The 16933-nt window shown below is 42.0% G+C and overlaps 1 protein-coding gene across 1 annotated transcript in view; it reads left to right on the plus strand.

Moving 5' to 3' along the window:
* adarb2 (adenosine deaminase RNA specific B2 (inactive)) overlaps window positions 1–16933 on the plus strand; it is a 161482-nt gene that overhangs the window by 84535 nt on the left and 60014 nt on the right. Inside the window, exon 2 of the mRNA XM_041961674.1 lies at window positions 16536–16622. Within this exon, the coding sequence (XP_041817608.1) occupies window positions 16536–16622 (87 nt within the window). The remainder of the gene's footprint in view (window positions 1–16535; window positions 16623–16933) is intronic.

A 16933-nucleotide genomic window follows, 5' to 3' on the forward strand; every position in this document is an offset into this window, starting at 1 on the left:
AGGCCAGTTTCGAAAAGCAGGGAGTGTTACTGCTAGTGGTTGCTAAAGTAACTCTGGCTTCTATATGCTGTTATGGTCAGCCAGCTAAGAAGCAACTTCTGAAACACTAGCTCATCAGTGGTCAAATAAAAACATTAAAAACCCATTTAAAACTTGTGCATTCACAGTGCTGTAGACCTTCAATATGGCCACTGTTTAGAGAAACCACCGGCCTTCAAACTCCCATTAATTGAGATTATGTGCGTTTGGATTCAGATTTGTACATTTCTGTCTTGAAGTATGCAGACTGCACACAACACACACAACCCTCTTGCTCTTTCTCTCTCATGCCTGCAATGAGAAACACTGTGGGCAAGAAATCTCTACACAGACAGACACAAGAACATTACACTTTACAGCAGCTTCCCACATTGCTTCCATCCAGCATTTAGGGAAGCATTGTAGAGGCCCTTCTCAAAATAGACCAGCCTGCTTTAGCATCAAAAAGACGGAGCGGAAACGAGCAGAAACACCGGTCTCCCCACTAAGAGTCAGGTGTGATGCACACTTCAAAGTCAAAAGGAGTCGTGAATGCAGAGCAAATGAAGGCTCCGGTGTGCCGATTCAAAGTTCCACATCTCGATAATGACCTCACTCTCCTACACGATTACTCATCATTCATTCAGCCACTGCTGTGGTGGGAAGGTGGTGCTGGGTTGTGGATTGGAGGCTCGCAGAAGGTGATGGGGGGCGGGAGGCTTGCGTGAATGAGAGCGAATTGGAGTAGTTTGGATAAGACTTTATGATGCCCCCCTCAGAAGAATAGTCAGTTTTGCTTTCATGTGACGTTTGCCTCGCTATGTTTGGCTTCATTAGCTCTTTTTTATCTTCGGTTCAAATACAGTGTGATTGCTGCTCAAGACTCTTCTGTCTATAGCTTACTTCAGTTTGGTGCTACCTACTCTTACACTGCGATTTCACTGCTAATGTCACTCCTTTTTGTCAGCCTGAAAGGGTGATAAACTCTATTTATGCAGCTGAATTTGGGTTTGTCTACCCTGTTTACCCTCCACTCCATCCCTGCATGGTACTGATTTTTAGTATATATGTTGATATATATATATATATATATATACACACACAGATACAGATATTGAAATAAAACTGAAGATCCCCCTCAGTTCCAAAAAGCTGATGGACACAAGATGTCTTCTACTTGACTGTCAAGTCATGTCTTACACTGAGATTTAAGGTGAGCACAGAGAAACTTTCCTCTTTCAGCAGATGTTTGTGAAAACAGGCTTTTAGTGTCAAACTGCACAGAACATCATTCTGCACAGTGACACTCAAACATCCAAATGAAGCAGCAACAAACAGAACATTTCTGAGTGGAGGAGGACTTTAAATAAGCAGTCTCTTGGAGCCCATTTCAGACATTTTTCAAGCAAAAAAGCCAGTCATTAGCTGGACTCAGCTTTTCAATGTTTCTGCTTTTCTTTGTAATGTTCTTCTTGCTTGATGGTAAACAGAGTAACTTTGTTTTGGCTGTTGGCTATTTTCTGACATTTTTCACTGTTTTATTCCATTGTATAGGCTAAGTTTTTGTTAATCACGGAAAATATGTAACAGATAATGCCTGAGCTGCGTCCATTAATTCCTGATTATGGACTCCGAAGAAGATGAAGAAAACAACATGGTGACAGTACTGCGAGAGTTAAACAGAGAAGTGAGACGCATAATCATGGATTTGACATACATGTCTTCTGAAAACAAGATGGCGTGGATCCAAGCCGAGTTAAGTTACAATGCTATCTATGCGTTTAAAGTGAAGTTAAAGAGAGCGAGGGAAACACACTTAGAGCGAAGCAGAGGAGATCCTAACTGCAGAAAGATACAATTGCTGTCCCTTTATCACTCAGGAACCCGGCATGTGAACTCGTCAGTTCGTCTGCCGTGGTGCTGACCTTTTGACTGATAAAGTGCACCTTACTGACTTTACACACAGTGGCAGAAGCTAACACAAGCACAGCCCAATGGCGTGGGATGAGACAATCCATGTGACCTGTTAGGCTCACAGAAGCAAGCGCAATGATTGAGGTGCCTCAAACAGCAGCAACGAGGCTCGGCTGTCTGGTCGTTGCCCAACAATGCAGTAAAGCTTATACAACAATGACGCTTACAGTAACACTATCGTTAACTGTCTCTGCCCAGACTCTTACTTGAGATCACTTCAGGGAGTGATTAACATGTGCTTAGAGCATCAAAGTTTTTCCCAGCTCAGACAATGGCAGTGCCGCCGCATTGCGTCGTTGGCGGGTTTTACAGAAGGCTGCTTCTTGCATGGCAGCAGGGAAAACCGCGACAGTCGACTTAATTGAATTGTCGACTTAATCTCTGTCTTGGAGAAAACCTGTAATCATATCAGGCGGCCCAGGTGAGACCGCTGGTTGCTCAGCGATCTTTCTCAGGATCCAAATGTGTCAAGTGAACACAATACAGTCTGTTACTCATTCAGTGATGCCTTGACAACTTAAAGCACGCCACATTCGGCACAAGACGCCTCCTATAGCAACTTGATGTCGCAGTGCAAAGGCGAGGTGGTGTGGGGCCTTTGTTGAGTATTATCCTTGGGGAAATGAACACCCCTTTGTTCTGGTGGGACTTGTCTAACGGGAAACTAGGATTTGGATTCAAATAGAAATCTCATACTCAGTTGAGTTTCATGAGGCCTGATATGGTCTTGGCACCGTTTCATTGTTGAGGCTTTTGCTTTGGCGGCCTCATAAAGTTGTCCTTATGCTAGCAAGATTCAAAATCAATAATATTGTGTACGGTTGGCAAACAGTCAATGTTTGAGAGTAACGTTAACAACAAGACTAGCTAGCTATCCAACCAGGCCATTGTCCCCAAATCATTATCACAAAATTCATGAACAAATAAGGAGCAGCCTGAAGTAGCGAGTTGAATAGCGAATGTGAGATGATCATGTGATGTGAAGTATCGGCAAGTTCAGAGGGGCAGTGTACTTCCCGCAGCTTGTGTGTTACAGTTAACCTTCCTGTGGTGTTCAGAGGATGAGGAACTGAAGGACTACATACGATGTGTTGAATTCACTCACTGTTGTACTTGGATGTTAGCTTGTTAACGTGTTGCAATAAGTTGTAAGTGGAGGCTTTGACTGCGTCTCGGTTGCTATGGTTTTTCACTTTAGATACAGGCTGATACTGAGTAGCCGGCAGATTCCCTTAGAACCGTGTACAGACAGTTTCAATTGATAAATTTGGTAGCTGTCCATTATCAGGAATTAATGACCGCCCTGCAGCCAATTAAAATCGAGTATTCACCCATGGTATAAAATTAGTTGTTTGTTTTATTAGTTTTTATTAATGTATTGATATTGATGTTAGCTGCTGCAGTATAATGTGAAGCTGTTATGCAGCACAGTTTAGAATAAGAGAACAAGTAGCTGTCAGTGTCTTGCATTGCAAGATTTTGGTACTTCTCCCACATTCTCACACTAAAAATGTATATCAAAGACCCTCTACTGAGTGACTCCTGTCCTTTGTTTCAGGTCAGCAGGATATGATTGCTAGTCTGACAGAGAATTAAAGTTTTAAAATGTGGTGATAGAGAAGATAAGGGCTTCATGGGGACAGAGAGCATTAAAGATTGTTGCGTGATGACACAACACATACCATCATGTCAGTGTCACCAAATCAAAGAAATACAGCAAAAATCTCTCATGGCTCCATTATTCAGCACACTACTGACAGTGTGAGAACTAAATATACCTTCTCTTTTTGTCTCTCACTCTTCATTTCTGCTTGACTGTACATTTGTTTCATGTGAAGGCTCTGATTTTTTAAACCAGCTGTACAGTGATGTGCTCCTGAATGCAGCACGCAAGTGGAACTGTGTGTGAAGAGGCCACAGGTTACTCTAAATGCACGATTATTCAGTGAGCCGTAACAATGACCACTGTGTTTTTGCACATGTATTTGGGAGATTTTAGACTTTATTTTCTTAAAGTTTGAATTTAGATTTAAAAAAATATATATGTGAATAATCCAGTAAGCTTCCTCCTTGTTCAAAGAACATACTGTCTCTCTAATTCATAAAAAGCCTCTATTTCAGACTTCACAAATTCAGTCCATTGAATGACAGGAAATTACATTTTCTTGCTCTACTCACTTATGTAGTTTTCAGCTTTTTCTACGCGAATTTGGGCAAATTGGAAAATAAGTTACGTAGGTAAAATAATCTAGATTGGGCTAAAACAAGCCTTAAGAAGAAGTTTTTCCTGTTTCAATTTAAGTAAACATAAAGCTGATATTTGGAAGATATTGAGTGCCCTGGAAAGTCCCTTTGCAGCCAGTATTACCACAGCATCATCCTCCTCTGCAACATTAATGTCAGTCTTAAGTAGCCAAGGAAAGTGCTTCTCGTCAGATAAGTGTTTCTTCTCCCTGAAAAATAGATTACTGTGCAAGCACTAAGCCATTTACATTTCACTGAAAAAGCCCACTTTTTCAGTCCCCCTTCCAGTCTTCTTTTCACTGTTTTATTGTATTTTGGCTAAAAATATATAACCAGCAGTGTGCAGCTCATCTGTTGTTTATCCAAAGCTAGGTTTACAAAATATACAGATATAGATAGATATTCCAAACAAAGATATATGGCCTGTAGGAGACTGTTGGTGTAAAAATAGACGTGAAGACCAACGCTGTCGACTAACAAACTACCAGACTGGTGCTTAATTTCCAAGTCTGAATGCATCAACATCAAACAGTTCTTTAATTGACTTAGAATCACACTAAATGTAGAGCATAGAATGGGAAAGGGGATATTATGAGCTGTCAGATTGCATTCATCACGTTCGTCGTTCTTTTTCCCCACCTTGGGATTGTATGGAAAATTTAAAAAAACAGGCTTACAAACCTGTGAGGAAACTGAGGTGGACCTCCAGATAGTCCCACAACTGTTCTTGGTTTCCCAAACCAAAAACAGCAGACCGAATGAGCGAGGAATGGATTTAAGTGCATGTTTATCTGCTCCTGTGCAAGCCGCAATCATTTCCAGCTAACTAGAGTGTTACAGTATATTTAAGGCATCTTTACAGGGTTCAGTTAAAATCAAGTCAGCTTCAGACAGTGAAAAGTCACCGACAGACAGCACCTCTAACCAACTCATGGAGCTAATGTTAGCTTTATTAGCTACAGTTGAAGAAGTCTTCCAGTGACAGCTGTCATTCCAGCCCCAAAAATCCAGGCCTGCTTTTCTTCTGTTTAAAGTCGAGGACCCAACTCCCGCCATTATCACTGTAAACTGCATAAGTGCCGTGTGAATTTAGGGCTTGACAGGTGTAGCGACAGTAGCTCAGGCTAAACCTTTTTTAATTTGAAATTTGTACGAGCTTTTGGGAGACTCGGGAGTCAAAATGGATTATCTCTTCACCTCTCCTTGGATATTGCGGGTTAAGGAGTGAAGTTTACAGACTCCCTCTGCTCTCTCTATTTTCCATTCCTCCTCTGCATCCTGTTTCTCCCCCCCTCCTCCCCTTCATTCCCACAGTCAGGTGGCTCATGTGAGTGAGTCCCAAGCGGCCAGCCAGCCGGGCTGCTGAAACTTATGACTGGCCATGTTCTTCAAACATCATGCCGCAACCAAAGCATGGCAGGATGACAGATAGTCCCTTCAATGTATAGTGACAAACAAATTAGTGCAAAGATGCTTCTCGCTGCATACCAGATGTGTTGGGCTCTGTGGTATGGAACAGGCGATGAAAAACTGTCCACGTTCCATCTGTGCTTCGCCGTGACCATCGGTGCAGCAATTTGTGCTGAACAAAGTAGTGCAAACAGCCAGGCTGATTATATGTGTCATACTGTGAGGCATAAAACAGTGCTGGGGAAGATCAGACGGAAGCTGGCAGGTTTATTTGATGAGAGGAGAGGGAGGAATTGAGCAGAAAAGGACAGGATGCAGGTGAAATAATGAATGGAGAGGGAGAGATGAGCAGGCTTATAAACGTGAAACAACGAAAAATTGGGAAAATAAGTGGGAAGTAGGAAATACAAATTTCTCCTAGCCCTCCAAGCACATAAATTGTGGTTCACATTAAGTTGCAGCAAAAAAAAGTCACACTCCATTCTGCTATTTTTCTTCCTCACACCTTCCCTGTCCTCAGAGTGTTGCTTTCCAGCGCTAGCCGCCATCCAGGCTTGAGCTGGTGACTGCAGGGCTGTGACACGAACGGGCCAATTTGTATCTAACCTCACACCTACCTATTGACTCCCACACACTCGGAGATTGGAGACTGCATGCGGGGTCACATCACCATCTGAGTGCCATGTCAGCATGGCTGTGCACTTACTGCCGTGACAGGCAGTAAGCAACACAATGTTTTCTCTGTTCTGAGTGCACCGGCAGGACGGGATTTCAGCTCTAAGCACACAAATGTGATGAAAGTTGAGAGAGCGGCAAAAAGCCTTCACTAGAGAATGGCAGCATTTGATATTCATGCTTTGCATCGGCGCAGATGACAGCGCCGCGCGGCGTCAGGCTGCACAGGGAAGTATAGCTCTCTGACAGAAAGAGGGATAACCGCAGGAGGGAGATGAGCAACAACACACTGAGAGGCAGAGACATTCCTGACCTGCTTAGTGTCATTACACCGCAGACTTATCTCTCTCGCTCTGCCTTGTAAATACACTCGAGTGCTTGTTATCAAACGAGCGAGGCGACAAACCTCATCCAGGTTTGAGTCCTCAGCTTCCTCTGCATGCTTGTAAATGAGTCATTCTCATGGATGACAGCCTACATTAATATTCTGTTAAGGAGGGAAGCGAGTGTGCATTAAATCCGCCACTTATCAGGTAGCGATCGTGATCTGTGTCGAACTTTGGAAAAAAAAAAAAGTCATGCCTGTTTGCTTTTAATTGCCAGAAGGTATTCAGGGGAAGGATGGCAACAGCATATGGGATTCATTTGACTTATTTCTTTTCCACATCCATCTCCAGGCGGCACTGACATTACAACCGAGGCTAAGTTCATTTTTAAAATTCTTCTGTGTTTCTTCTCCTTCAGTCTTTTCATAAATGCCTTTTCATCACTCTAAGGTACATTGTTCGGATGCTCCCATTTTAGCTCTAAAAGCTTTTGCAGTCAAACGCAACGCTGTCTAAAGGCAACATACTTTCTATTCAAGATGCATGATGAAAAAAACATGCTGTGAAAAATTTATGGTTTTTGTTTCATGAAAAAAACACACTTTTGTACAGTTCAGGCATGAGATGTGACATTAAAAAGCTTTTATTATGACAGTATGCTCAAGTTTTATCACCTGCATCCAAAGTAAGCGAGGCTCTCAGAGGTGAGTGCTTGAACGGTGTTAGGCGGCGGTGTGGTCGACGAGGCAGAGCCTCGGTGTGATCATAAGCCCCGCTGTACCATCTCACCGTCTGCTGGGCCTCTGCGACAATCCACAGCCGTCACACACTCTGAGCAGGTTCCTCAGTGACACTCAACCATGGCAAGTTGCCTCTCAGGAGCATACGAGTGTACTCTCTGTCTCGCTGTCAAAATGGAATAGGGGGCGAAAAAAAAAAGTGAGGGAGTTGCATCAAATTTTCCCCCTGTGCCACAATATGATTAAGCAATTCAGTGTCCACTGGAGTTCTTCTGCTTATACGCTCCACGTGGAATACATTGTTGTATTCTGTGGCCACCTCAGTTTCACTGTGAGTGAAGTATCCCTCACTGCCAGCACTGCCTATGAATTCAGAAAGGCTCTGCTAAATCTTATCTTTGATTGTATTATATAGTGTCGCAGGGCCCAGCTGTAGTATGTGCAGTAGTAAATACAGCAAGCAGTACAGCAAAATGAAAAGTCAGAGAATAATCGAGTGAAACAGTTTTAAAATCAACATGTTAGGATAGAAAGTGTGGTTTTGATATACAGAATGTCCACATTCTGGGAGCGTCCAGTGATGTACACGACAGTATTTCACTTTTGTTCTCTCATATCGTTTAGACATGCTGCTTGATTGCATCTTGGCAACACGAGTGTTGTAAGATGAACCAATTTACAAAAACAAATGTTTTTGGCTTCTTTAACCGGCACCAAAGCCAGGCTCCATTGTTATTTAGATTTCTTAATTATGGAAGTCTCTAAAGAGAGAGCAAGCTTCACGAAGCTAGATCTGAGAAGACAGATACCGCTCTCATGTCTGTGCTCTAAGTATGAAGCTACAGCCAGCTTTTTTCTTTTTTTTTCTTTTGCTAAGCTAAGCTAAGATAACCAACTCCTGGCTGTACAGATAAATATGAAAGTTGCATTAGTCTTCTCATCTAGCTCTCGGCAAGAGAGCCAGTAAATGTATGATTTAAATTGTCTATTGCTTATAATGTCTAAACTATTGCTTTCAGGGTGCCAAAAATGTTTTGTTATATTCTATGATAATGTGCGAAAGTGTATAATACCAAGCATACTTATTTAGTTGTTGTCTATCAAATCCCTGCAAAGAGTTTGGCACTAGCTGTTGTTTATTTCTCTTTCTGTCTGTGTAATTGTTCCTTTAATTTGATGTTTCTTCTTTTATATCCTTTTTTGTGTCTCATTATCCATTGTAACTTTTATTTTAGAAAGTTAAACAAGATATTATTTGCAAACAAATTAAATGAGGAAAAAAACGTGAGATTATAAAGCAGATGGATGTGTAAATTTCAGAGGAGTTTAATCAGTCTCAGTCTCAAAAGGTGTCATGCACATAGCTTTTAACATGATTAAATGAAAAGTAATATCTGCCAGCCTCAGTCCCCAGACGCAAGAGCAAGAAATTACAGCAAGTTAACAGAAAGGGAGACATTTGCTGAAAGGCATCAACATAGATATCCCATGTCACAACATCCACAGATGTGAATGATGAGTGTGTCTGTCCAAATTGCATATACTGTATTTTCATGAGCATTGACTGGATATATATGAAAAGCTAAAGCTCATCCAGTATTACTCTGCACACAACATAACTGTCTGTCCTTGGCATTCATGGGCAGGGGAGTAAATATAAAGCAGATGGCCTGGCTACTTTGTCCTCACTGCCACTAATCAGGTGCTAAATATCCATCAGTCTGTGCTAATACATCTCCCTACCTCTATTTTACCCCCTCTGTCCTCTATTAAAGGACCATTCTTGTTATTTCATAGCATTCATAGCCTCAGTATGTCTGCAACACTTACCAAGCAGCTAACTAAAGGTGATTAAAACACTTTTGAGATACCTGAACCTGGAGAAGAAGCTACATCCTGTCAGTAATTATCGCTGGCTGGTTGATGTGAACAGGTCCCTTCCCAGCTGACAGTTTGTTTTCACACAGCAGTCAATACACATTCCAACATCCAATAACCTGAGAAATCACACATGTAACCACATTATAGCCATGTTTGAATGTGCAGAAATCCTGTGTAAATGGGTCCCATGGCATTGCAAGTGTTATTTAAGGTTTCGTTTCTGTTATGGAGCTAATTTGAGCTGAGCTATGCGGTTCAAGTTCTACAGTGACATAGGAGATGAAATTTAAAAGCTCGGTGCTTGTTACCTTTACAGCGCAGTCGAAGTCCTGCACCACCAAGTGTCCTGAAATTAAGTGCACCTCAATCCCCTTAACTGCATCCATGGTTCTATCACTTGCGTCTCTTCCTTACGTCTTAGTCTGGAAGCAGTTTCTGCAGATGTATTTGTTGCAGATCAGTCAAACCACAGTGTGTACGTGGACTTCACTGCTCAGACAGTTAATGCATATGAGCCATTTTTTAGTGGCTGAAACACATTTGTTAAAAATGAAATTATTTCAAGGTTCATTTATTTGTCATTCGATAACACGGGGTTGAACAAAGTAATGCAAGTTTATGCTTCGCAGACGCACACACAACAAAAACTATTATTTATGGTGAGTGCGCAGGGTGGATTGAGTCTCACAGCCTGAGGAAAGAAGCTGCTCTGTAGTCTGGTGGTACAGCAGCGGTTACTTCTGTACTGCTTGCCAGATGGCAGCAGGGTGAACAGGCTGCAGCTGGGGTGGGTGTTGTCTTTTGCATCTGCATTTACTTGTATTCTGTTCGTTCAGTATTTAATAATCTAGGTTATGATGAGAATGTTGCATCATTTGCAGAACATTTTGGAAGCCTGTTGTTTTAGGCAAAATGGTAAATTTATCTCTTCTTCCACCCAATGCATGGGGATTTTCATCGTCTCAATGTGACTGAATCGAAATCAGCACAAAATGTATTTGTTGTTAAATGACAACAGACTCTCCTCTTCTTCCTGATTAAAATATTATGAATTGCAAAAACAATCTTTTGGATGGATGAAGAAAGTTGCGTCCTTTGTTAATCAGGCCTACAGCTGACACAGATCCGAGGTTAATCAGAAATAATCAAACCTAACACTGGAAGAAATCGCGTATTGTGTCTGATTGTGTCTGTAGAAAACCAGAATGTTTTGGTGATGTGGTTTCAATGCAGACCACCTCAAGTCACTGACTGATCTGAGATACATACATTTCTGTCAAGTAAAAGACTTACACAGACAACTGCATGTAGAGACGTCAAACTTTTGTTACACAGACGTTCTGCACCTGGATAATTGTACCTGTCCACATCATGAGATTAAAATTTTACAGCACAACAACTAAACAAGGGGAGACACAGGTGACAGGTTAATTATATTGTTCTGCACCTTCCGTAGTGAACATGTCATGGCAACATAAAATTATAATATGCATGGACTTTTAATGTAAGCCCTGCAGTTATGTATAATGCATACAGACAAAAGTTGGAGAGGACACTTAACCCAGTGTCTATTTTTACACTGCTTTTTGCTCAAAGATCAGATGCGAGAAGTGACAGGTATCCGGTTTTAAGTGCTGTGGAGAAACAATGGAGCCTCTCATTTAGTGGCTCAGTGGCTTTCAATCTGAGGCTGGCAAGAAGACATTGAGAGAAAGATTGAGATGGGAGAGAGAGAAAGGCAGGTGGTAAACGGAGGGGGAGAGAGCGAGAGAGTCAGTGATTTCCCCCAGCGCCTGTTTCAATAGTGTCTCCCGTCGCTCATCTGACCCATTCGTTATGCTGAGCCATGGGGAAATCTGATTGGGCTCATTACCCTCTCCTCAGAACTGATACAGGAAGTGCAAGGAGAGCAAGGGAGAGAGGCTGCTCTCCAGCTTATTGTGAATGGACACCATCACCGGTGTTGTCACTATCAGGAGTGTATGGCCATCTGCCAACGCTCTCCCTATCTAACCTGGCTCTCCGCCGCCTCCCTGCCTTTGTGCAGTGGAAACAAATGAGCGCCGTTTCCTCTCACCGCGTCCTGGTGCAGTGGGGGATGGACGTAGCGAGCTGAGACTATTGGCATGCATTGTGTCATCCACTCGGCCGGCTGGTGAATAAGAAGGGATGGATGACAGATACCGTGAAGGGCATGTAAGGTAACAATGTCCAAATCAGCGGCGGTGATTGGTGTTACGTTTGATGAACTTTGCGCCAGGCTGGGTTTTTCCACTCAGCTTTGACGTGAGGCTTTAACAGAGGAGAAGAGATTCACCTTGTTAGCCCAAATCAAATGCGGATATCATGTAAGGTCACTGGGAGGATATTGGTGTATGCAGGAGGAGGACAAAGCTGGCCTTACAGCAGGCAGTCTAACCTCTTTATTGCCACAAAGAAGAAATGGAGGTCTGCGGGATGTGTGTTCACAACATACTCATGATTTCTGTGTAAATGAGCTTTCAGGTGGTCTAACAGTCTGGCGGCCATATGGACTTCCTCAACAGCATTACAGTCGCTCTGTTAACAGCTGACTGTGTTTGTGCAGGACTATACCACGGCACTGCAATCTGACAAATGTACCAGATTACTCACATTTACTCAGCCACAGTAAACAATCCGCAACCGATTGACACTTAAACTCCTGGCACAAACATTCACAACATTCAAACATTGGCTCATTATTTTTCCATGTGGATTCTGGCCTCATTATTATCACACTGTTCTGCCTCTTAAAGGTTCAGATAAGCACTTTAACAGGGGGGATTTATTGTACTCACAGCCTGTAATACGTCTCCCCATATGGTTTCAAATCAGGTTAGTTCATTATTTTCTATGGCTATTGTCTTTTTTTGGTAACATTTTATTTTAAAGGGTCCATATTTCACGAACAATTTCCCAATCATTTATTTAGAAGTTTTGTGGAAAGAATCTAATTTGGTACCAATTAGAGGGAAAGTAGAGACACTTTTCAATTGGTACATTTCCATTTAATTCACTCCAATTAATTGCTAGTGTAACCTAGAGACTTCTAGTCAGTCCACACTAGGTCAGCTGTACATGCCAAAATGTGAAATTTCTCTACAGCCAAGCATACAGTTAAATTAAAGATATATGATAAATACAGTTTCCATTAATAAATGAATGCATATTTGCCATTTGCTTGGGTTTAAATGGAGCCATTCTTTTGAGTAAATTTGTATTTTACCTATAATTATTACCAAATTACATAATTATTTCCAAGAACTTCTCCAAGAAACAAGGTCATTAGCATCATTTAGAACAATAGATATGCAACACTGTCTAGAACAACTTTAGACTTTAATACCAGAACAATCTTTTCGTGGAGTTTTGTACCAACAATACAACAAACCGATATTATTGTCCTGAAGCACCAGACAGCATGAGCTCTCTGCGGTGTGTTTTAATTTACAAGGCTGAAAATATGCTGCATCTCTCTGTGAAAATCAATCACACTACATACTGTAAAACACAAACAAAAACTGCCTCCGACGTTTTACACAGCTCACTCATAAATCAGGGTGAAGTGTGTTTTTGCCAGCACTTCATAAACCTATCAAAAAACGATAAGAGGTGGCATTTCGAGGATGACCTCTAAACTGCACTGCTTACCACTGCGCAGTTGATTCAGCATCAGCAGCAGAGTTATTGAAAACATGATGATATTTTCTTCTCAATAGCTACTTCCTGAGACATTTGAAATGAACTGTGGTCCATTGAAAGTGACAAGAATTGTTTTTGAGGGTTACTTTAAAATTATACAGACCTGAAGAGCTCTATACAGAAAGGCTCTATTCTGACTGTGAACTTTGTCATCAAAATAAAAATCCTCTGAATACAGAATAAAAGGGTCTATTCAGGCTTTTATGCAGCCCAACACAGCAGCAAGCATTGAGGATTGTGCATGGATTTATTTCCTGTTTACAAGGAGTACTAGAATATTATACTCAAATAAAAGTACATACGTAACAATGTACTGAGTTAGCTTAACGTTATATATATATATATTTAGATAGGTCTATATATATATATATATATATATATATATATATAACAAGCAAAATTAGGAGACTTAAATAACCTGCCACTTTAACAGGAGAATAAAGCATCACCAAGGCAACCAACAGACACTATAACAATATAAACTCAACAGCAGCTACAACCCACAAACACATAGTGCACTCACACACACACACACTCTGCTCCATGTTCAACTTCACTGCTTAATAATTCTCAGAGCGTGATATAAGTCCACTCTGCCTCTCCACCCCACTGCGCTCCTCAAATTTTTCAAAAACCTTTGAGTAGAATGAGACTGTACAGTCACAGCTGTGACAGGAAGTAACAGTGAAAAACTCCAGAAACACCTCGTTGGAGGTCGGACTTCATCAATAAATGCAGAAGTGGAGGATCCACTGTGAGCATGTTTGCCAGACCCAGAATGCACCTGTGGGTGTGTTTGATTTGGTTCCTTAGCATTCTCGCACAGTGGCACATTAAATCAGTGATTCATTTAGGCTAGATGCCCACAAAACATAGTTATAACTAATTAACAAGACACTTTTCATGATAGATAAAATGATAAACCATCTCTGGTCATATTTGGCAACCAGATGCTACTTATTGTGTTGAAGGGGAAAGATAAAGTGGCTTTTGTACCTGTTACCTGGATGAGCAGGATTTCTTTTGCTTCTACACCCTCAGATCTTTACTCAGAAGAAAGCTGTGAAGGAGATCAATAAACACAGGTTTATAGCCTGTGTGCTATAAACCTGTAGATTTGAGTGTTACCAGCATCAGTTTATTAGCAGCTTCTGATTCAAAGCTCATAGCCTATTGTAATACTGTGTTTCCACCAAACTTTGGTGTCTCACTGTCCAGTAGGCCCTTGGCAGTAGCCTTTGAGTGGGTGGTTTAGCCCCTTCGGCAGGATTATCAAATATACATTAAAGGAATTTCAGGCCACAGTGTGAAAGCTTAGGCCCCTGTGTGTTAACTGCCTGTAATTTCATGCTTGATGTGAACATTTGTCTTTTATGCTACAGAGGAACTGGATACATTCTGTGTACAACTGCAAGAATGAGCAAAGATCTGCTGTACCAGCCAATAGCCCCTTAAACACCCCTAATTTTGCCACTTTTGTAAACACACCAGACAGCCATGCTTTTTACTGTAAATAGGGCTTCAGGGGCTTTAAAAACAATATAGGCTGATTTGAAAACGGTCTGGATAATGACCCTGTTGGCCGAGGGAGTCATTTATAGCCAAATTGCTGCTTGTGTTGGGCTTTAGTCCGTAATTAGGTCAAAATGCAAATGCTTGTATTGTGATGTTGGCCCACGAGAACCAGCACAGCTCCAGTCTCAGTGTTTAGAGTGTATCCATGTGTGTCAGAGTGACTCATTGAGCCCCTCTAGTGCTGCGAGGAGAGAGAGAGAGAGCGCCCGGGGCCGAGCTCATTCACAACCTTGCGCTCTTATCAAAACATGTTTATTGCACTGTAATGTGGCGCCGCGTTTATGCAGCATTTAGCTCTCTGAAGTTGTTGCTGCTGCAGGCCTGAATGCTGCTCCAGGACTGTGGCAGCGAGAGCCTGACCTCAGGCTCACCCTCTCTAACCTTCCACACCCACATGAACTCATTCCACCTTGTTTTCTTCCTCACGCTCTTTCCGACTTCATCACCTCCACCTACTCCTGTCCACCTCTGGTTCCTCCTTCGTGTTGCCTCTCCCTTACCTTTCTCTTTATTGATCATTAGCTGATGTTGGGAAGACAGAGGGGCTGTAATTAAGGAGCCAGACTGGTCTGTCAATTCTGCTCAGTGCTGCGTGGAGTGCACTAGACCAAGCGATGGCCCTAATAGGGCTTCATACTGTAAACAACACGCACACCTGGACAGCAGCAGACCCCAGGGAGAAGCAGGAGAAAGCACTGTTGAAGTTAGCACTGATAGAGAGAGGAAGTTTATCAGAGAAGATGTAGTGTAGTATTAGTATTTCAAACGCCTAAATCCAAACCATTCCCAGTGTGTATCCATTTACTGTGTCATAATTAAATAATGGTTAAATTACAATTACATTTTTTTTTTATATTTAAGTGTTTCTGACACAAGCTGCCATCAGCTAAACAAAATTTAGCTGATGGCACAGACTTAATTCATTAAAGGTGGGGTGAATCTTTCTGGAGAAAGACTGTTGATATTGTGATCTTTCCTTCTTCACATTGCGATTACACATTAGCATTAGCATTTCACCTGTTGCTGATTGGCTGGAATAGTTTGTTTCCCATTTACAGACCCAGCGCTGTGTATGAAAACAGGATTTCTTTTTTTTCGGCACACACACAAAACGGGCAGCTAGCAGACCGTGAGAGGAGATGTTCGCTGAATTTCAAATTCAGCAAAAATATCAACAGCCTTTCTCCAGAATAAATCACCCCATCTTTAATATTCTGTCCGCCATGTCATCATCATCATGGATTGCCGGTTTACTGAGAAGTTTTTTTAGACTTTATAATTTTATTGACATACATACAGCTACTTATACAGCCCATAACGGTAGTTTCCAGAAAAAGTCTCTCAGTCTGCACTCAGCTGCTCAGCTCAGGGCCTTTGTGCAGGTTGTTGGGTGTTATCCTCTGTTGCTCACATGACCACTGTAGACAGACATTACTTAGACTCTTACTTCATGTTAAATCATTCCCTCCTTATTTCTGACACAGTACAGCCCTGCTCTGATGACATATTATTGCCATCTTTTTTAAGCCTTTCCCACAAACTGAGCCTTATATGGCAGTTTTAGAGGCATTGACGGTGCACCTCCACAAGAACAGGCGACATCCATCATGCTGAAACAAGCAATTTATGACGAGTTTGTCAAGTTAGGAGAGTTTGGTGAATCTGACTTGGTCTTGTCAGAGAAAAAAGCCAGAGAGCATTAGAATAAGAATATGCACGAGGCGAGGTGTGTATTTCATGTAATTTCTTTGTTTGTTTGTGTTTGCTGCCTTATGCGGGCATGTGTGCATTGTGGACCAGGCAGGGGTGACGGCTGAACCGCCTTGTGCGCGTACTCCTGCTCACTTATGCGTCGTCTCTGTCTCTGTGTCGGGCCGATGCTGATCTGCAGCTTTAATCGATAAAACTATGAAAACATCTCCGCCGCTGCCCTCTTGTTGACTCTGCATGTCTCTTGTCTCTCCTCCAGAGAAAGTCAGTATGCTGTCAGCATTGATCGCTCCTTTCAAGTACATAAGCCCTGGGACCAGCAGCACAGAGGACGAGGACAGTTTAAGTAAGCTGTTGCCTCTTTTCTTTCTCTCTGTCAGCACGCTGCGCTAACTCCCTCAGTGTCAGGCCTAGAAATTATCTCTCTGTCACCCACATAATTAATTATTTGGGAAATGGGCTATTTGATTACGCTCGGGTGTCAGCTTGTGTGTTAAAATCTGTATTATCTTATAAAAGTGAGCTATTAAGTATTAGATTTGAGTGTTTGTGATAAATAAGTCATTAGATGGTGTATGCGGGCGTGCATGTACCTATCATTTAGAGCTACAATCTGCTTCAGCCCACCAGTGAATGTCACCACTTGATCCCAGCCTC

This window comes from Chelmon rostratus, chromosome 20 (genome assembly GCF_017976325.1).
Source record: "Chelmon rostratus isolate fCheRos1 chromosome 20, fCheRos1.pri, whole genome shotgun sequence".
In the NCBI taxonomy this organism is placed as follows: Eukaryota; Metazoa; Chordata; class Actinopteri; order Chaetodontiformes; family Chaetodontidae; genus Chelmon; species Chelmon rostratus.